The following is a 17,509-nucleotide window of genomic DNA, read 5'->3' on the forward strand; positions in this document are numbered from 1 at the left end:
TTTACTTTTTTGCCTGTCTCAGTTAAAACTGTAAGCTCTTTGACGACAGGGTCTATAACTCTTTTGTTCTCCTGTGTCTTCAGTACCTAGAATAGTTTCTGGCATACATCATATGCTCAATAAATATTTGTTGAATGATTGAATGAATGCATGGATCAGTAGATGTGTTTAACGCATCTGGCAACTACTTGAATAAATTTCTGCAATAGAATAATTGGGGGGAAGTAGGATTCTTATTTTGAAATTATCCCCAGTGGTTCTTTCACTGCTTACATCTATAGGGAATCACTTAGATAGGAGTTCACGTGGGGAACAGGAACAGTCCTTTGCAGTTCATTTCGGAGAAACTGTCGTGAAATAGCATCCAAATCAGGAAAAAAGCCAAAAGGCAGAACACCATAGCGAGAGTAAACCATGGGAGTGCATCATCCTGTCTGGGAATAAAGCTCAGCACTTAACCTGCCCCAGACAGGAGAGACTCATATAATTCTAAGACATTCAACACAGCATAGCACTTTTCTTTTGGTAGAAATGTCAGTGAAATAAATTCCTGTTTGTACTTCTGCGTCTACAAGGCATGTTTCAAAGTAGCTTTTGTTTTAATTTATTTGAAATACCTGTAGCATTCCTTTCTCTGCTAGTGCAAATGAGGAAAAATGTCTCTAACTGCAGTTTCAAAATTACCTACAGCAGATTAGAAAATACACTTTAAAAGGGCTATTTTGGTGGTGCCTAGAGGAGCCAGAAATGTAAGATTAGGGAGCCATATATCAGTTGTCAACCAAGTGTCGTTTTAACTAACTGGAAACATTCTTCAAGGTCACTTATAATCTCACATTCTTAAAGTCGCTGTGCATGAAAGAGCCACGTTGCTGTACCTGCCACCTTTTTTGCGAGGTAACGTAAGCTAGGATGGCGAAAGTGTGCAGTATTGGGTATGCAGCAGGGTCCTCGTCCCGCTGCGTAGGTCACAGAACCATGTTCATTTACTCCGTAAATGCGAAGTATCTACTCTGTGATAGACCCTGGAGTTGGGAAGATGAAAACTCCACCCTCGTTCACAGTCACGTGGCAGGAGATAGGGAAGAGTGAAAGGGATGGCGTGTATCGCCATCCTACCAAGTCTGCTGGTGCTGTGGGTCAGTCATGCCCCTCATCTAGACAAGCCTGCCCTCATATAGTGTCCAGATTAAATTCTTTCAAGATAAAGAGTAGAAACAAGTAAAAGACAAGAAAGCCCCTGTGTTCTTTGGTGAATATGAGGAATCAGGAGAACTGGCATATTTCCTTGTGTTGCTAGTAAAGCAGGTTTGAGCTAGATATGTCAGTGTTTCCTGACAGGTGTTAAGGCAGGGTAGGTTTTTCTCTTGAGTACCAAAGGGCATGTGTGTTTCTTTAGACCACAGGGGCTAATCTGGAGTGGCAGGATTGCTGTAGTTCTATGCCAGGATTTAAATGTTAGAAAGTAGAGAGATCTAATCATTAGAAAAAATAACACACTAGGAGTAGCTTAACTGTACTAAGCAGTACATGTATTGTACCTTCTTTAGGTAAGTTCTTTATCTTTCCTTGTTGAGTTAAAAGGATGCCTTCCTGGAGACAGGGATTGGCCTTCTAGCCGACAACCATCTTGGGGGTAACGTTGTGTTGCAACTTTAGATAACCGTGTTAAATTAAGCTATGAGGTATGACAGGATGCAGAATTTTAAGAGCAAGTCTAACACCATGTTAAGTGTGAATGAAAGCCTGAGAGGTGCCAATTTGATGAGGTGTTAAGACACCTTTTCTGAAATTTGACTGAAGAGGTAAAGAACTAGACTTCATCATCTGAATTACATATCTGCATTATAGAACTTAAAATAACCTGTTGTGTAGCTGTAGAGTGTCTTTGTTTTGATCATCTGTATCAAATCTGCTAGTAAATGTTGGTTCCCCAAATTCTAAATACAGGTTTTATTTCTCTAATCCAGTTAATGTAGCCATTGATATTCATAATGTTTCCCAATGAGGCCCATAGCAGAGAGTCTGGGACGCTGGCTGTAGACTGTTAGGATTTTATGAGCCCTTCCCCTTCTTCTGTTAATGAGTTCTGGTGTTCTCTCCTGGGACAGCTGGGGATCTTTTTGCCATAACCCTTGTAATTGTCATTTATTTGGCTTTCCTGGGATACTGATGGCAGTGCAGCAGGCTTCTTTGTCCCTGGGATTTTGTTCCTCGGAGAGAAGAGGGAGGAGGCATCTCTAGCAGGCAGTGAGGGCTGAGAGAGAGACCCCCACCCCCAAGCTTCCTGTCACCCCTGAATACCTACTGTATCAACACAAAACTAAGAGTTAAAAGGCTGAAATTAAGACGGTTAAATCAGTGCAGTGATTTATCTTCTTATTTCTGTTACTTAAAAGCCACTTTGCCACTATGTGTGTATACCCTTGTGTATGTCAAGCCATGATTTAGAGCTTGGGCCTTTCTCCCAATTCCCTTTACCAAATTCTGAGCAATGCATTTTGCTTATTACAGTTCAGACTCAGAGTTCCTACCAGGCCACATCCCTGCTCCTGGTTTCTTTTATGTATTCTCAAAATATTTTAAATAGACATGCTATGCCAAGCAATTTCTAACCTAATGGGAATCAATTAAAATGGGAAAACGTGGAGGTATATTCACTGCTTGCTCTCGGCTCTCTTGCATAATTTATAATGGGTTCTATTCAACTACCTGAGTATTGGTTGGTGACTTCTGAGCCCACTGGAACAGACGTTCATAGACATTTCCATCATAACAACCAAGTGCTGAATTTAAACACTGATCGCTGAAGTCAAAGGCATCAGTTAACAAGATAGCATCCTTTCTGAGAGAAAAAAACAAAAGAGTTTGTGAGTATTTTAGATTGCTTTTACGAATCTGATTAATCTGGGATGGTGAATAACAACACCTAATTAGAAGTTGCATCATTATCCACTTTCCGAACAACTCAGCTGTTTTTTTTTTTAAGTTTTAATTTTTGATCAGTTATATAAGCACAGTATAAAGAGTCAAATAGTTCTTCAAGGCTTGTTATTGAAAATCAGCCTATCCCTGCCTCTCACCTCCATTTCTTCCCCCCTACCCCTAGAGGCAATCAGTTTTAGTCTTTTAGCTGATATTTTGGGAATTTACCTGAATGCCTCTAAATGTCTTGTTTGTATTGCTACTTCATATTCAGTGTTGCTAGATATTATCTGTTGACTATTACAGAAGATACGGATTTATTTTAGCACCACTCTCCTCACCAGTACCGATCATCCCCCTCCCCATCCCCCAACCTCTGCTTCCTCCCCATGGCCTTCCTGCCTCCCAATATAATTACAGTTTTGGCCAGACTGATACTCAGTGCTTACCTTGTTATGACTGTATGTCTCCTGTGTGTTAGTATGACTTTATTTATTCTGTTCACGGCAGAGTCATGTTCCCATCACATCTCTCCTGGTCTAGGGGTCGCTCTCTAGCATTCTAGAGTCTCTCTGTGACTCTCTGTCATAATTCTTAGTGATTTCACTGTCTATGTGGAAGTTCCTCTAAAACTTGATTTCTCCGTTCCTTGAATCTTCTCCTCCCTTGACCGTGTTCTACAGCCTCTCTCTGTCACTGTCTGCCAAGATCACACACCAGGCCTTGTCATCCGCATCTGCATCTCACCATAGTCTCAGCCATGTTCTTGTCACTGTCTCCTCTCTTTCTAGCTTACTCCCTCTACTATTCTGACTTCTATAATTCTTATTCTCCCTTTCAAGCAACAAAATTATTTTAACCTATGGAATGAAATATTAAAATAATTGTTCACATGCTTCCCTTCCTTTTTTAGCAGAGGATATAAAATAAAATATGTGATTGTTTGTTTACACTCTTCCCTAACCCTTGTTTCACAGAGTGTTTGAGGTGAATGGGATACTGTACTTATTTAATCCTTTCTGGATGGCCTTTAATCATTATTATGAAATGATTTTCCTGTAGGGCTGTTTATGATTCTTTGACCCTCCTGGCACCTACTGCCTATTTAAAGTCCCTCATCTGCATGGTCTCACTTCCCTCATCTGTCTGAAATTCCATGGTCTATTATATTCACTCCCTCCAAACAATATTCAGCAATTTTTCTTTCTTTGTCATACTTGTTTAGCAAAACCCCATTCCTCGTTATTTCCAGTTTCCCCCTGACTTTGCCCGATACCTTTGTAACAATATATGGCTGGAAAAACCAATACTGACAGTTGTCATAAGGACTCAGGTGGGCCCTTACTGCTACCTGGCAGTCATACAACATTCTAATTCATGTACTCGTTCATTCTCTTAGATGATTATCTCCCACCTTCTCTTTGATCCTCAGATCTATACTACTCACCTCCCCATCTCTCTTAACCTACGTGCCTTGGAGTCCTATTTCACTGGTAAAATAGAAGTGGTAAGAAGAGTTCCACAAGTTCCCACCCATGCACTTAAACATATGGGGTTTTCTCTCATAGCACAGGTAAACTGTCCAGGTTCCCAGCTCAGACCAGTCCCTCCTCGTCCACTAGATGCCTTCCCCTCCTGCCTAGTAGAGAGCAATGTTCCAGAAGTCCTCCTGCCTTTCCCCTATAACGTCAAAATTCCCCTGTCTCCCGGATCATTTCCATCAGTTTACAAACAAGCTGTCATTTCTCCCACCTAAAAACAATCACTTGACTCTCTTTCCCTCTCCATCATCTGACCCATATCTTGGCTCCGCTTTGTGACAAAACTCCTTGAAAGTGTTCTGCTTGTTTATGCTTGCTCTTTCCAGTTCTTCTCCGCCTCTTCTCCTCAACTAGATCCGTTCAGGTTTTCATGCCCACCACTCCACTGAAACTGCTCTTGTCGAGATCACCTCCTCATCATCTTTGGAGGGTCCCAAGACTCCGTACTTGGGCCGCTTCTCTTCATACACTCACCCCTTGTGGTACCATCCTTCTCATGGCTTTAAATACCAACCATATGCCAGTGACTTCGAAATTTCTCTCTCCAGTCTCACCTGCTTACTAACATCTTACTTGATTTCTAGCAGGCTCTTCAAACTTGATGTATTCAAAACCAAACTCCTGACCTTCTAGACCTTCTATCCATCCTGCCCAAACCTGGCCCTCCTGTAGTCTTCCCCGTTCATAGTAAATGGCGACTCTGTCCTGGCCCAAAGCCTGAACTCCTCTCTGTCTCTTACATTCCATATCTAATCTGTCAGCAAATCTTTTTCTACCTTCAGAATATATCCAGACTTCTACCACTTCCCACCACCTCCAGTGCTATCACCCTGGTCCAATCCAGCAGCATCTCTCACCTGGATTATCGCAGCAGCCTCCTGACTGGGCTCCCTGCTTTTCACTCTTGTCCCCCTCCCGAATCAATTCTTAATATGGCAGCTGGAGTGATCCTTTAGAAACCACCTCAGATCCCCTCAGATTGTGTCTGTCCTATGCTCAGAACCTTCCTTGTTCTCACACAAAGTGAAAGTCAAAGTCTTACGTCTTTGCAATGACCTACACCCCCTCCATTGTCGTTCCCAGTACACCCCTAGCTCTCTGACCTCTATTCTCATTCTCCACCTCAGTCATTCCACTCCAGCTGCTGCGGCCTCTTCTCTGTTTGCTGGATGGACGTGCCAGGCACGCTCTGGCTTCCAGCATTTGTACTTCTCCTTTGCCTGGAATGCACTTTTCCCAGCCAACCACGTGGCTCCTCTCACCTCCCCATCTTCAGATCTTTCCTCAGACATCACCCTCCCCGAGAGGCCTTCTCTAACCTATTTGAAACTACAGTCCTCCACCCCCACCCCCAGCATTCCTCATCCCCCTTCCCTGCTATCCTTTTCTTCGTAGCGTTTATTACCACTTTGCACACTATATGTTTGACTTATTTTGTGTAAGTGTGTTTGTTTCCTCTCCTCTAGTCTGTGGCCTTTTCAATCTGAAACTCATATCCTTCGTTTGAGGAGTATTTTCTTGAATCATTTTGTTAATGATTTGCTCCCTTCTGCTTTATCTGTCTTCTCTTTCTAGACCTGTTCTTTAGATGATGGGCAGTTAGGATCAGTCCTCTTACTATTTTTATCTTCTCTCCTATTTTTGTCTTCTTGCCCTTTTGCTTTCTTTCTGCGAGATTTCTGCAGCTTTGTCTTCCAGTCCTTCAGTTGAGCTTTTCATTTTCACTATCATTAATTTCATAGAGCTCTTTTTTTTTTTTTGTTCTCTGAATATTACTTTTTAAGAAATGACATTCTTGTTTTGTGGTTGCCATATCTCCTCTTAACTCTTTGTGGATATTACTGATCTTTCAAAAAAGTTTTCTTCTCCATGAAGATTCTTTTGTGACCTTCGAGTTGCCTTGTTCTTGCTTGGTCTCTGTCTTTTATGTCAGGGGCTTTCCTCAGGTGTCTGGTGATCCCTGAGTGATCATAGCTAAGAGTGGGGCATTAACTAGCTGATTAGAACTCTGGGTGTGCTTGTCAGTGTGGGGTTCCCTATGGGGTGAACTGGGTAGACCATTGGGGGACCTCGGTGTCAGTGTCTTTACTTCTCTCTCCTTTGGGCTGGTCAGATTCTCTAGAGGAGGATCATGTTATCATTTTCCTGCAGGACACTAGCCTGGATGCCAATTTGCTGGGAACCAGTGGGAAAAGAGGGCTGGGGGAGAGGGCTGTCTGCATTGGCCTGTAAACATTTATTCAAGCCCCTGTTTTCTGTAGGGTAGCCTGATGTTCTTCATCCTCAACTATGCCTGATGTCCCCTAGTCTATAGACCCTCTGTTTACCCTTCTCCCAGGGTGCGGTCAGGGAAAGCCTTAAAACTACTCAGACAGGAGAAGGGGAACTGGGGATTCAACTCCTTCTGAAATAGACTTCCAATGCATCCTGTCACTTTTACCTTCACCCCCATTGCCAGAGGTACCTGGTGCTGTAGTTCTTGAGGTTCTTTGGTGGCACTTGATTGCTTCTTGGCTTTTCCTACTTCTGGTTTATGATTCAGTTTATTCAGGTCTGCTAAGTCAACTGTTTGTTCCATCTACTCTCCAATAAACTTTTCATGTTTCCTCTCCTGTTCTCTTTCTTTGTGGGTTAATGCCTTTTAAAATTTAAATTTTTATGGGTTTATGCCTTTTTTAAGTTTTTAAATTAATTTAACTGACGTTTTAGTAGGGTTTCAGGAGGGAACAAAAATAAATGCCTATGTTTCAATCTCGCCATCTTTGCCTGGAAGTCTCCACCCTGAGATTTTATGACCATTTAAACAACTAAAAACTGTTTTGGTCAGTTAATTACCATAACACAGAGAGCTTGGTTCTTAGTGTCACTTAGAATAGTGTGCCCTCCCTTCATTTGTCATCTCAGAAACCTGAGGGCGATACTGAATAATCGAGGCATGGAACACAGAACTGTTTAAAGCATGGAGTCGTTACAGACCTCCATTACCCTGCATAGTAGTTCGGAAGGTTACCTTAGGAACCCATAATGTGAGTAAATCAGTTTGTGGGTTTGATGCATGCATAAGTTGTCTATTTGCGTCAGTGCTGTCTTTCTTGTCTTGAATTGTAAGCCTCTGGGGCCAAGGGAAGCACTTAGCATGCTGTTGGAGATTAAAAAAATCATGCTTATGGGTATTAAGGTGATCTTTTGTGTTTCATTATCACTGGCAATTGGGGCTAGAACATTATTGTCTTCATGTGCTTTTAAATGCCAAGCGTTTCAGAAAGTTAGATACACTTGGGCTTGAATTGTGCAGTACTCAATCATGCTATTAATGGTTCCCACCACTGGATTCTCTATATTAGGGAAAGTTTAATACCCAGGGCATAATTATAGCAAATGTAGCTTTTGATAATTTTTGAAGATTTAATTGAACAGACATTTACTGACCACCAACTGTCTCTTAGGTGCTTATTTGGAGTCATATGTAACATGTTGCATATTGTTAGAAAGAAAAAGAACCTGGTCTAGTTTTTTTTTAAACCTTCTTCATGAATATCTTATTTTATAAAAAAATTCAAATCTTTATTTATTGGCCGCGCCGCGTGGGATGCGGGATCTCAGTTCCCTGACCAGGGATCAAACCCATGCCCCCTGCAGTGGAAGCGCGGAGTTCTAACCACTGGACCGCCAGGGAATTCCCCTTTCTTTTTGTTCTTAGTCTTGTTGATAATGTGAACTATTGGAGGTTCTAGGGGAAAAGTCATACACACACGTGTCATGCCCCATCCAGCCCCCAACACACACAACAGGCATCCCATTTTTCAGAAAATGTTGTGTTCTCAAGTTAGCTCATTTTCCATCTTATGGACAATGGTTACTAATTAGTATTAATTTCTGTTTCTTCCAGTACCCTGGTCATGTTGGGGCTTTGGTTTTTATATGTTTTTAAAGTGATCATTTAGATTATATATAAAGTGACAGGATGAAAGTATTGCATTAGTATGTCATGACCCTAAACTGCACCGCATTATGCTGCATATAAAAACTGTATTATTGTGTTACAAATCAGTATGTGAATTACTAGATTTTAAAAATGTCATTTTGAAGCTGAGGGATTATTAAAGTGAGTTTAGTCAGCTAAGCATATTCAACAAAGATAAGGATGGGTTTGAAATAAACAATAGCCCAACCTTCACTTTAACATACAGTTTAAGAGCACATGCTCTGGAGGCAGACAGGTCCTAGATTGTGCCCAGACCCTCCTCTGGCTAATTGTGTGACCTTGGGCCCTAAGCCTGAATTTCCTCCCCTGTAAAATGGGGAGGGTTAAATGAGATGATGTATATAAAGGCTTTTGGCATAGTGCCTGCCACGCATAAGTGTTTCTTAAGTATTAGCTAAGACCAAGGCTCATTAATATTATTAATTAATACATATTAATACATATTATTAATATGTAGTATGCTTTTATTCATATTCTGTAGATTCTGTCATTTCTGGACAATGTTGAAGAGTTCGACTGAGGTAGCTAGATAATTTATTCTTAAGCATTTTTAGTTGTGATTTTTCCCCCATTTTTTCCTTTCATTAATTCATAATGCTTTATGTTGGTGTAATGATGCCAGGATGTAAACCTGTCCAGGGCTGGTGCTGCTTTTGCCAGACCCCCATTTAACAAGGTTTTAGAGTTGAAGGTTTTGGAGTTTGAAGTGAACAGAGGGCTGAGGGTGAAGGGCAGCCACTCACCGGATGAGGAGGAGCAGGTCCAGGTAGGCTTTTCTCGCCATATCTATTTGGGCGCCGGATAGGAAGCCATCATGGAGAAAGTCGCCCGTGTTAGTCATGATGCCGTGTAAAGCATAGAGATCACAGAGGCGTTTGAGCACCTGCTGAATTGCTGGTTGATTTTCCAGTTTCTCCAGAGCTTCTGTAAAAATCTTCACAGTGACATAGTAGAGGTGTGCCTACAAAGACACAAAGATGTGTTAGCCTCTGATTTCTGCCTCGACAAGTCATCCTGGAAGCTTGGCAAAACTGCTGGAATAAGCTTGCTGTGGCCATGTGTTTCCCAGCAGGCTGACAAGCAGCTGCCTTTCTACTAGCTCACCGCGTCTAACTGAACCTTTTTGACAGGGGTGTGTGCATGCGTGTGTGTGCACATGCGTGTGTGTGCGCATGCTGGGGGCTGATGGGCTCTGGAACTTGGCCCTTAGTTTCCTCATTTTCCTTGGGCCAGTCAAGTAGGTTTGAAAGTAGAGAGAGAGAATACAGCAGTATTGGAGGCTGACCTGGGGACAGTGGAGGACAGCACTGCTTTTCTCAAGAAAACAGCTACTTATTGTCTGCCGTGTTCAAGGCAGTGGTTGTGTGTGTGTGTGTGTGTGTGTATGCGTGTGCCTTGAAGTGAGAGAATAGAGGTTCAAGATATACACGAAATTTATCCCAGCTAGACTGTAAACTCCTTGATGTAAGCTATTTAGCCCATATACAACAGTCCAGCTTTGTCGGTGGTTAAAACAATACTTTGATGCTGGTTGGTAGGTGACCACTGCCCTCAACTGGCGAGAACCCCCTCTGCCAGGCTTCTTCCCAGGGATGCCCCCTCCTCCACACAGCCCAGCAACTTAAGGTTTAACACCCTCCCGACCCAGCAGGAGGCTTTTAGGACCCTGCCTCTCTTAGGTCTGAAGTCGTTTCTGATTAGTGGGTGCTCCTGCCCTACTGGTTATTAAACCCTTCTCCCTAAGACAAATGCACATTATTTTTATCTGGTAGGATATACGAGTTCTATGGGAGGAGAGAGAAAAGGAGAGCATATATATTAGGTCTTCTCAAATTTTTATGTGCGTACAGATTATCTGGGGATTTTGTCAAAATGCAGATTTTGGAATAGCTCCCCAGTAATGCCCATCCTGCTGGTAGTGACTTGAAGTAGCAAGGCTTAGAGTGTCTCGAGGGATCAAAGGAGTTTACCCGAGGGACAAGGAATGAGGGTAAAGTCATTCTAGGCAGGGGAAAACTGCACGGGCACGGGGCTATACTTTTAGGAGGCTGCAGCAATTTAAGGGTAAGGTGAGGTGATGACAGGGAACTGTGAAAGTTAGGGTGGACGGGCAACTGGGACCCAGGTCGATGAAGGGCTGTGAATGACATGGTTGGGTTTTTATTCTGTGGGGGTCAGGGGGCCACCAGAGTCTTCAACAGGCCAGTGACCTGATGAGGTTTCTCACTTGGAGTGGATCTGCCTTTCCCAGGGAGGCCTCACATGGGTGCTAACAATACCACTTTGCCACCTGGACCTGGGGTGCTCATAGCCATGCTGGGTTTGCAGCATTTGGATATGGAAAACGAGAAGATGTGCTCTGCTGCCCCTGCTGGGTCAAACAGCCCTTGGTGTTCAAACTGGACCCAGTTTGGCAAAGCTGGAGAGCCTCACTTTTTTCACTTAGGCCCTGTTTCCCTTTTCTAATCCGAGAGCCACATCCGTAAATTCTCAGGGACCTGGGTTTAAGAGTGGAGTGATGAAGAGCTGCCCAAGGGCCTCTGCCTCACAAAGCAGGAGGAGGACCAGAGAGAGGAAGGTGGCCTCTTCCTTTGGGGAAAGGCTGAGCCAAACCTTGGCACCATGCTCTGAACACAATGAACTTTATTTATTGTGTGTGTGTGTGTGTGTGTGTGTGTGTGTTTGTGTGTCTGTTTCAGTCTCGCTTCCTGCCTAATTTAGGGGTCGGGGTGGGATGTGTAGCATTTATAGCCTAGGTGGCTCTTTAAGTTGTACAGGTATTAACGCATTTAATCTTCACAATAATCCTACAAGTTAGGTACTATCAGTAGCTCCATTTTGCAGATGAGGCCTCTGAGGCCTTGCCTGCCCGAGCACTGGCTGGTGAGTGGTAGCAGTGAGCTCCAAACCAGGGTAGTCTGCCTCTCGGTTAAGTTTGTACTGTTAAGCACTGTGCTGTGTTGCCAAAGCCACCAGAGACTGAGGCGAGACTATAATGGGCTGGGACCAGAACTTAGGCCCGTGTTCGCTCCTCCTTGTCCAGCCCTCTGCCACTGTTCCCACCCCCCCTCATGTCACTCTACCTACACGTTTGTGGTTTCCAGATGAGACCCAGTTGGGTACTTGAGGTTTCTGTAGAGGAGATGGCCTCCCAGGGCACAAAGACCAGAAAGCGCAGATTTCCCTGCGCATTATGACTTTAGAGACTTGGCTTGGGCACCACCTTCCCAGGAAGCCGCTCATCCTTAAAACTGAGGTCATGCTACTTTCCCTCTCAGGGTCATTTAATATGAGGTAACCCTGGCAAGCAGCGTCTGGTGCATTTGGAGGCCGGGCATGGGTTTGGAAAGCAGGCGAATAATGGGCAGGTGTGGTTCCTTTCTAGGTGTCTGGTGAGAGCACAGCCTTTGCTTACCCTCTTCTGTGTTGACCGGATGTTTAACACAGCAGGGTGTGCCTCTGTGGTGGCCGGAGCAGAATGGAGGGTGGCAGAGTTAATACCAGCGCCGGCCGATGTGATGGAGGTGGCAGGTCACCAGGTGGCGCTCATGCCCAGCCTGCCTGACCAGCCCTGGCCACCCCCCACCCCGCCCCATGAGGGCTGCTGCAAAACTCTTCTGGGCTCCCCTGTTCTAGCCTGCTATTTTTGGGGCCTGCTGCCTGAGGATTGAAGTGAACACCTTGGTTTTCCAGCTGTAGGTAGGGCCAGAGTCCCAGCTGCCTAAGCTAGAGCTCAGCAGTCATTCCTACCTCCTTCCCACTGCATTGCTCTCTGAAGCCCGTCCCTTTCTTCTACACCCTCAGTATCTCTGCATCTACCCACTTCTCTCCATGCCCTCTGGCAGGTCCATGGTCTGGATCACCCTCAGCCCTTGCCCAGACTGCTGCTGCCTGCTCCGTACTGGCCTCCAGCCTCCAGTCCATTCCTCCCCCTGCAGCCTGTATGATCCTTCTAGAATGAAACTGATCGCTTCGCTCCTCTGATACAAACCCTGCAAAGGCTTCCCACTGCAATGAAAAACAGAAGCCAGACTTCTCACAGTGGTGCAGGAGGTGCCAGGCCTTGCCTGTCTTTCCTCCTCCCCTATCCTCCTTCCTGTCCTGGCTTGTCTTCTTCCTTTAGGTTCTCCTTGGAAGGATGTCCATTTCCTCCCAAGCACCATGCCTTTTCTTGCCTCCTCCTGCTGTACCTCCTGGTCCCTTTGCTGGGACACCTTCCTGTCCAAAACCACAGCCTCCACCCCTTGCCTGGTTAATTTCAGCTCATCCTTGCAGTCTTGGCCTATATGCCACTTCTGAGAAGGCTTTCTGACTCTTCAAGGTGGGTAGACTTGCACCTGCTCTGGGATCTTGTGGCAGCCTGTATTTCCCCGTGACAGTGCTTTCCTGATCGTAGCCGTCTGTGGACACTGTTGAGCCCCCAGTACCCAGCCTGCTGGCTGATGTTGAGTGGGTGCTCAAATATTTGCTGACTGACTGTGAATTATGCACAAACACAAAACCCAGTGGAAATGGAATCAGACATCTAAGGATTGCCTGTGGGGCTAAGGAGAGACTTGACCTGCTTTTCTATCTGGGAGGAAATATTTGAACAACCTGAAGCAAATCCAATAACACTGCCTCATTACACTTTTTCCCTAAGAGCTGCCAGTAAGATTGCTTTGGAGTTAAGTCCTTTAATTAAAATACCCTGGACTAAAGCCTTGAAAGTAAAATGAAGGCAGCCACTGAGCAGGGCTGGGGAATAATGGCAGAGCTCAGATTTTCTCAGCAGGACAACCTGCTGGGGAAACAAAACAGGTCTCTTTCAGCTTTAGCTGATGGGCAGCTCACCTTGGCAGCCTGGAGATGTATGACAGTGGTCTGGTTCCATGCCTCGTGCCTGTCAGCCCCAGATTGCATAAGAGTCTGTAAATGATGCACTGAGTCCTTTATGAGCCTAAAGGCCAAAGAAAAAATGTTCTGTTTCTTGAACAAGTGGGGAAGAGATGGATGGCATTTGTTCCCAGGCTGCCTGGGGTCCCACAGAAGTAGAAATAATACCAATTTATTGACCATTTGTTTGTGTTACAAACCTAAATACTTGATATACATTATCTCTTTAACCCTTTTAAGGGAAGGCATTCCCAGTTTGCAGTGGGGAACACTGAGTCCTAGAGAGGCTAATTAACTGGTCCAGGGTCACGTAGCTAATAAGGAGTGGAACTGTTCTTAACCTCCCGGCTGTAAAGCCTCAGGGCCCTGGGCCAGGCACCATCCCTTCTTTCTAATGCAGACTCCATCCTGATACCAGTGTTTTCAGGCCATTCAACTGACTGACTTCCTATGGCCGAGCAAGGAGAGTGGTTTTCCTCTAAAGGCTGGTGAAGCCTGTCAGTCACCCAGTCTGCTCCAAGTTCTACCAAAGGGACCTTAAAAGAAAAGAAAAGAGGAGAAAAGAAAACCAATCCTTTTTCTCCAAACCACGAAATTGGTAATTTGCCATTTAGTTAACCTTTATTCTTTTATTTTCTATTCCCTGCCCATCCACTCATGACCCTTGGAATTTGTATGCAAAACAAACTGTTTATTAAGCAATACTTATTTTGTTTTGTCATGGGATAGATAAGCACATGTCACATTGAGTTCTAAGCAAAAAGCAATATACAGCCGTCCCTTGGTATCTCTGGGAGTATTGGTTCCTGGACCACCACAGATACCAAAATCGAGATACTCAAGTCCTGGTATAAAACAGTGTAGTATGGTCACCCTCCTTATTCACAGGTTCTGCATCTGGGGATATGGAAGACCAACTGTGATGGCATTTTAATTACCCTGAGCAGCCTTATTTTGCCTGCCCCACTGCTCCAACTGAAATGTTAGTTCTGTGAGGCCTGGGCTTTTTTTTTTTTTTTTTAGCAATTTTTTTTTTTTTTTTCCTGCATTGGGTCTTTGTTGCTGTGCGCGGGCTTTCTCTAATTGTGGCGAGCGGGGGCTACTCTTCGTTGCAGTGTGTGGGCTTCTCATTGTGGGGGCTTCTCTTGTGGAGCACAGGCTCTAAGCGCGCAGGCTTCAGTAGTTGTAGCATGCAGGCTCAGTAGTTATGGCTTGTGGGCTCTAGAGGGCAGGCTCAGTAGTTGTGGCGCATGGGCTTAGTTGCTCCGTGGCATGTGGGATCTTTCGGACAGGGGCTCGAACCCATATCCCCTACATTGGCAGGTGAATTCTTAACCACTGTGCCACCAGGGAAGCCCGAGGCCTGGGCTTTTTATCAGACTGGTTTACCGATAGATCCCTAGTGCCTGGAACAGTGCCTGGCAGATTATAGGTACTAAATATTTGTGGAAAAACATAAATAAATGTTCCAAGTTGCTTGTGATCTTGAAATAACTATTAACCATCCCTGGGACCACAGGTTGGGATATAAGACCTCATATTATATACTGAAACTATTTTTTCCAGGTTGTTTTTGGTGTTTTAGTTGGGGAGGGGCTCAGAAGGTTTCCTTTCTAGGTAGCTAAATCTCTCCACCTTTTCCATGATGGTGTCTTTATTCCCAGCCCCCTGGCATGTTTGGACATTCCTGACATACAGTAAGTGTCCGACGATATTTGCTGGATGACAGAATGGAGGAGTCCTTGGTCTTGTCTGTGTTACCTGGAGCCTACTAGACCCTGGAAATAAACATATACTATCCCTTGTTATAGTCACATTTTTGAAAATTATTTTTAGATTGTGGGATATTTCGAATATGTGGGCACAGTTGTCCCTCTGTATCCACAGTTTCCACATCTTCAAATTCAACCAAGAATCAAATATTTGGAAAAAAAAAATTCTAGAAATTTCCAAAAAGCACAAATAGAATTTGCTGCACACTGGCAACTATTTACATATCATTTACATTGTATTTACACCTATTTACATAATATTTACATTTTATTGGGTATTATAAGTAATCTAGAGATGATTTAAAGTAAATGGGAGGATGTGCATATGCAAATACCTACGCATAATATTGCAAATCTGCAAATATCCCATTTTATAGAAGGGACTTGTGCATCCTGGGAGCTTGGTATCCGCAGGGGTCCTGGAACCAATCCCCTGCAGATACAGATGGATGACTGTATTGCTTTATTTATTAGTATTTACGTACCAATACATATGTAGTATTTACATATGGGTACATTCTTTGTATTGCAAACCACAGTGAGAACCTAAATATTTTTTAAATTCCTTGCACTGGCTAGAGATGTGATGTCTTCCTACTATCTTGACCTGGATGGGGAAGTGATAGTGGTCCATGGCTGATAGGTGAATTCTCCTTTCTGCCCCTGGTGGCAGGAGCTGAGAGGACTGAGGAGGTTGGGGAAGGGGGTGGTTTTCGGAAGAGTATCCTAGAATGTCCACCCAACCAGTCCCAAAGGCCTTAGTGGGAAGGAGCCTGCCCCCAGGTGGGATGGTTGATTTCTGAACTTGGCTCACCTTGCTGCCACGTGTGCCCAGGCCGTGGTGTAAAGCTCTGGTTGGAGGAAGTCGGCTACCTTTTGGGCTGGGCACCTGGCCAGGTGAGGTGCAGTCAGGTATGCAACAGACTGAGGGAGAGACCTCTGTGATGTGGACTCCTGAGCCTGCAGGTAGCTCTTCACCAGAAACCTGGGGGACAGGGGTACCAGCAGGTGAGAGGGTGGGGAGCCCTGAGGGACAGCCCAGCACCCCTCTCCCAGCGTCATGCACTCTTATGCTCCCCGTGGGAGAACCAGGGCCACCCACTTTCTTTCCCAGGTCCCTACTGATAGCTACTCTTCACTCAAAAGCCAAAATGCATCCCGAGGCTGTAGCTTCTTTCACAGTGAAATGGAGCTGGAGCTGTAGACCGCAGACATTCTCAGATCATGAACATAAACTCTTTTGATATCTGAACAAACAGAATCTTTTCTCTTGGTTAAGATCTTATGATTTGGGGATTTATGATGAATTGTACAGTGACGGCGGAAATTAAACTTTCTTAGCTCATAAACGGATAGATGCAAGATTGCGAGCATGTATGGGAGAACTACAGGTGACTCTTAGCTTCTTCCTTGTGCTAATCCAATGGTTAGCGGCTCTGGGTCAGACAACCCTGGATTGCTGTGCAGCTCCTCGCAGACCTGTGTGACTTCACTTCCCTCAGCCTCAGTGCCTCCATCTCTAGATGAGGATGGGGTCACCTGAGAGGGGGTTTGGGAAAATTGAATGAGATAATATTTGCAGAGCGCTTGGCACAGTGCGGGGCATAGAGTATCTAATACATGATTTTGTATTCCTTTTGTAATTTGAAAAGAAAAATGTATATTTAAAATTTTTAAAAGAAATGTTATATAGCCAATTTGCCAGCAAGTCCTTTCTCCCTGCCTGGAGAAGTATTTGCTCTGTCTACTCTTTGCCCTGAGATAGACGCACGTGAAAGGCCTGGTCAGCCACGAGACCCACAGACATAAGAGAGAGAGAGAAACTGCCTGTTGCGGGGAGGGGGAATCAGCCATTCCTCCCTGCCTTTCAGGTTGGAGCCTCCTGGTGCAGACCCTGTGCTGAACCTGGGGATGCTACAGTGAACAAGGCCGGCAGACTCCCTGCCCTCAAGGCCCGTCACACAAAAAGAGCCGCAGGGGGCGCATCTGAAGGAAGTGTCATTTTAGCTGAGACCTGAAGGATGAGGAGGAGCCAGCTGTACAGCAGGAACCTGGCGGTGGAGAGGATTAGGGGGAGGGAAGTGAGTGTGCAGGCCCCGAAGAAGAAACGTGTGGCTGCAAAGTGAGCAGAGGAGAAGGTTGTGAGAGGATGGAGGGGAGGCAGGGGCCAGGTCTTAAGGTCCTTGCAGGCCACAGTGTGGACTGTGGCATTTTCCTGTGAGCTGTGGGAAGCCATTGAAGAATTTCAAGCAAGGGAAAGATGTGATCTTCTTTAGGCTTCGGAAAAATCCCCCTGGCTGCCTGTGGAGGAAGGACGGAAGTGGGGCAGGGTGGGAGCAGCAGACCAGGGAGGAGACTGATGTTGTCCCGGTGAGAGGGGGTGGCAGCCTGGCTGGGAGCTGCATGAGTCT

The 17,509-nt window shown here is 44.9% G+C and overlaps 1 protein-coding gene across 3 annotated transcripts in view; it reads right to left on the minus strand.

Annotated features, from left to right (window-relative positions):
• The window catches only part of ACOX2 (acyl-CoA oxidase 2), a 35,652-nt gene that overhangs the window by 808 nt on the left and 17,335 nt on the right, over positions 1-17,509 (minus strand). For all 3 annotated transcript variants that reach the window (XM_036869301.1, XM_036869303.1, XM_036869302.1), the window contains exons 11-14: positions 15,913-16,083; positions 13,285-13,390; positions 9,195-9,412; positions 2,713-2,845 (exon numbers count right to left, since the gene is read on the minus strand). In XM_036869301.1, the coding sequence (XP_036725196.1) occupies positions 2,713-2,845; positions 9,195-9,412; positions 13,285-13,390; positions 15,913-16,083 (628 nt within the window). The remainder of the gene's footprint in view (positions 1-2,712; positions 2,846-9,194; positions 9,413-13,284; positions 13,391-15,912; positions 16,084-17,509) is intronic.

Source organism: Balaenoptera musculus, chromosome 11, assembly GCF_009873245.2.
Source record: "Balaenoptera musculus isolate JJ_BM4_2016_0621 chromosome 11, mBalMus1.pri.v3, whole genome shotgun sequence".
Taxonomy (NCBI): domain Eukaryota; kingdom Metazoa; phylum Chordata; class Mammalia; order Artiodactyla; family Balaenopteridae; genus Balaenoptera; species Balaenoptera musculus.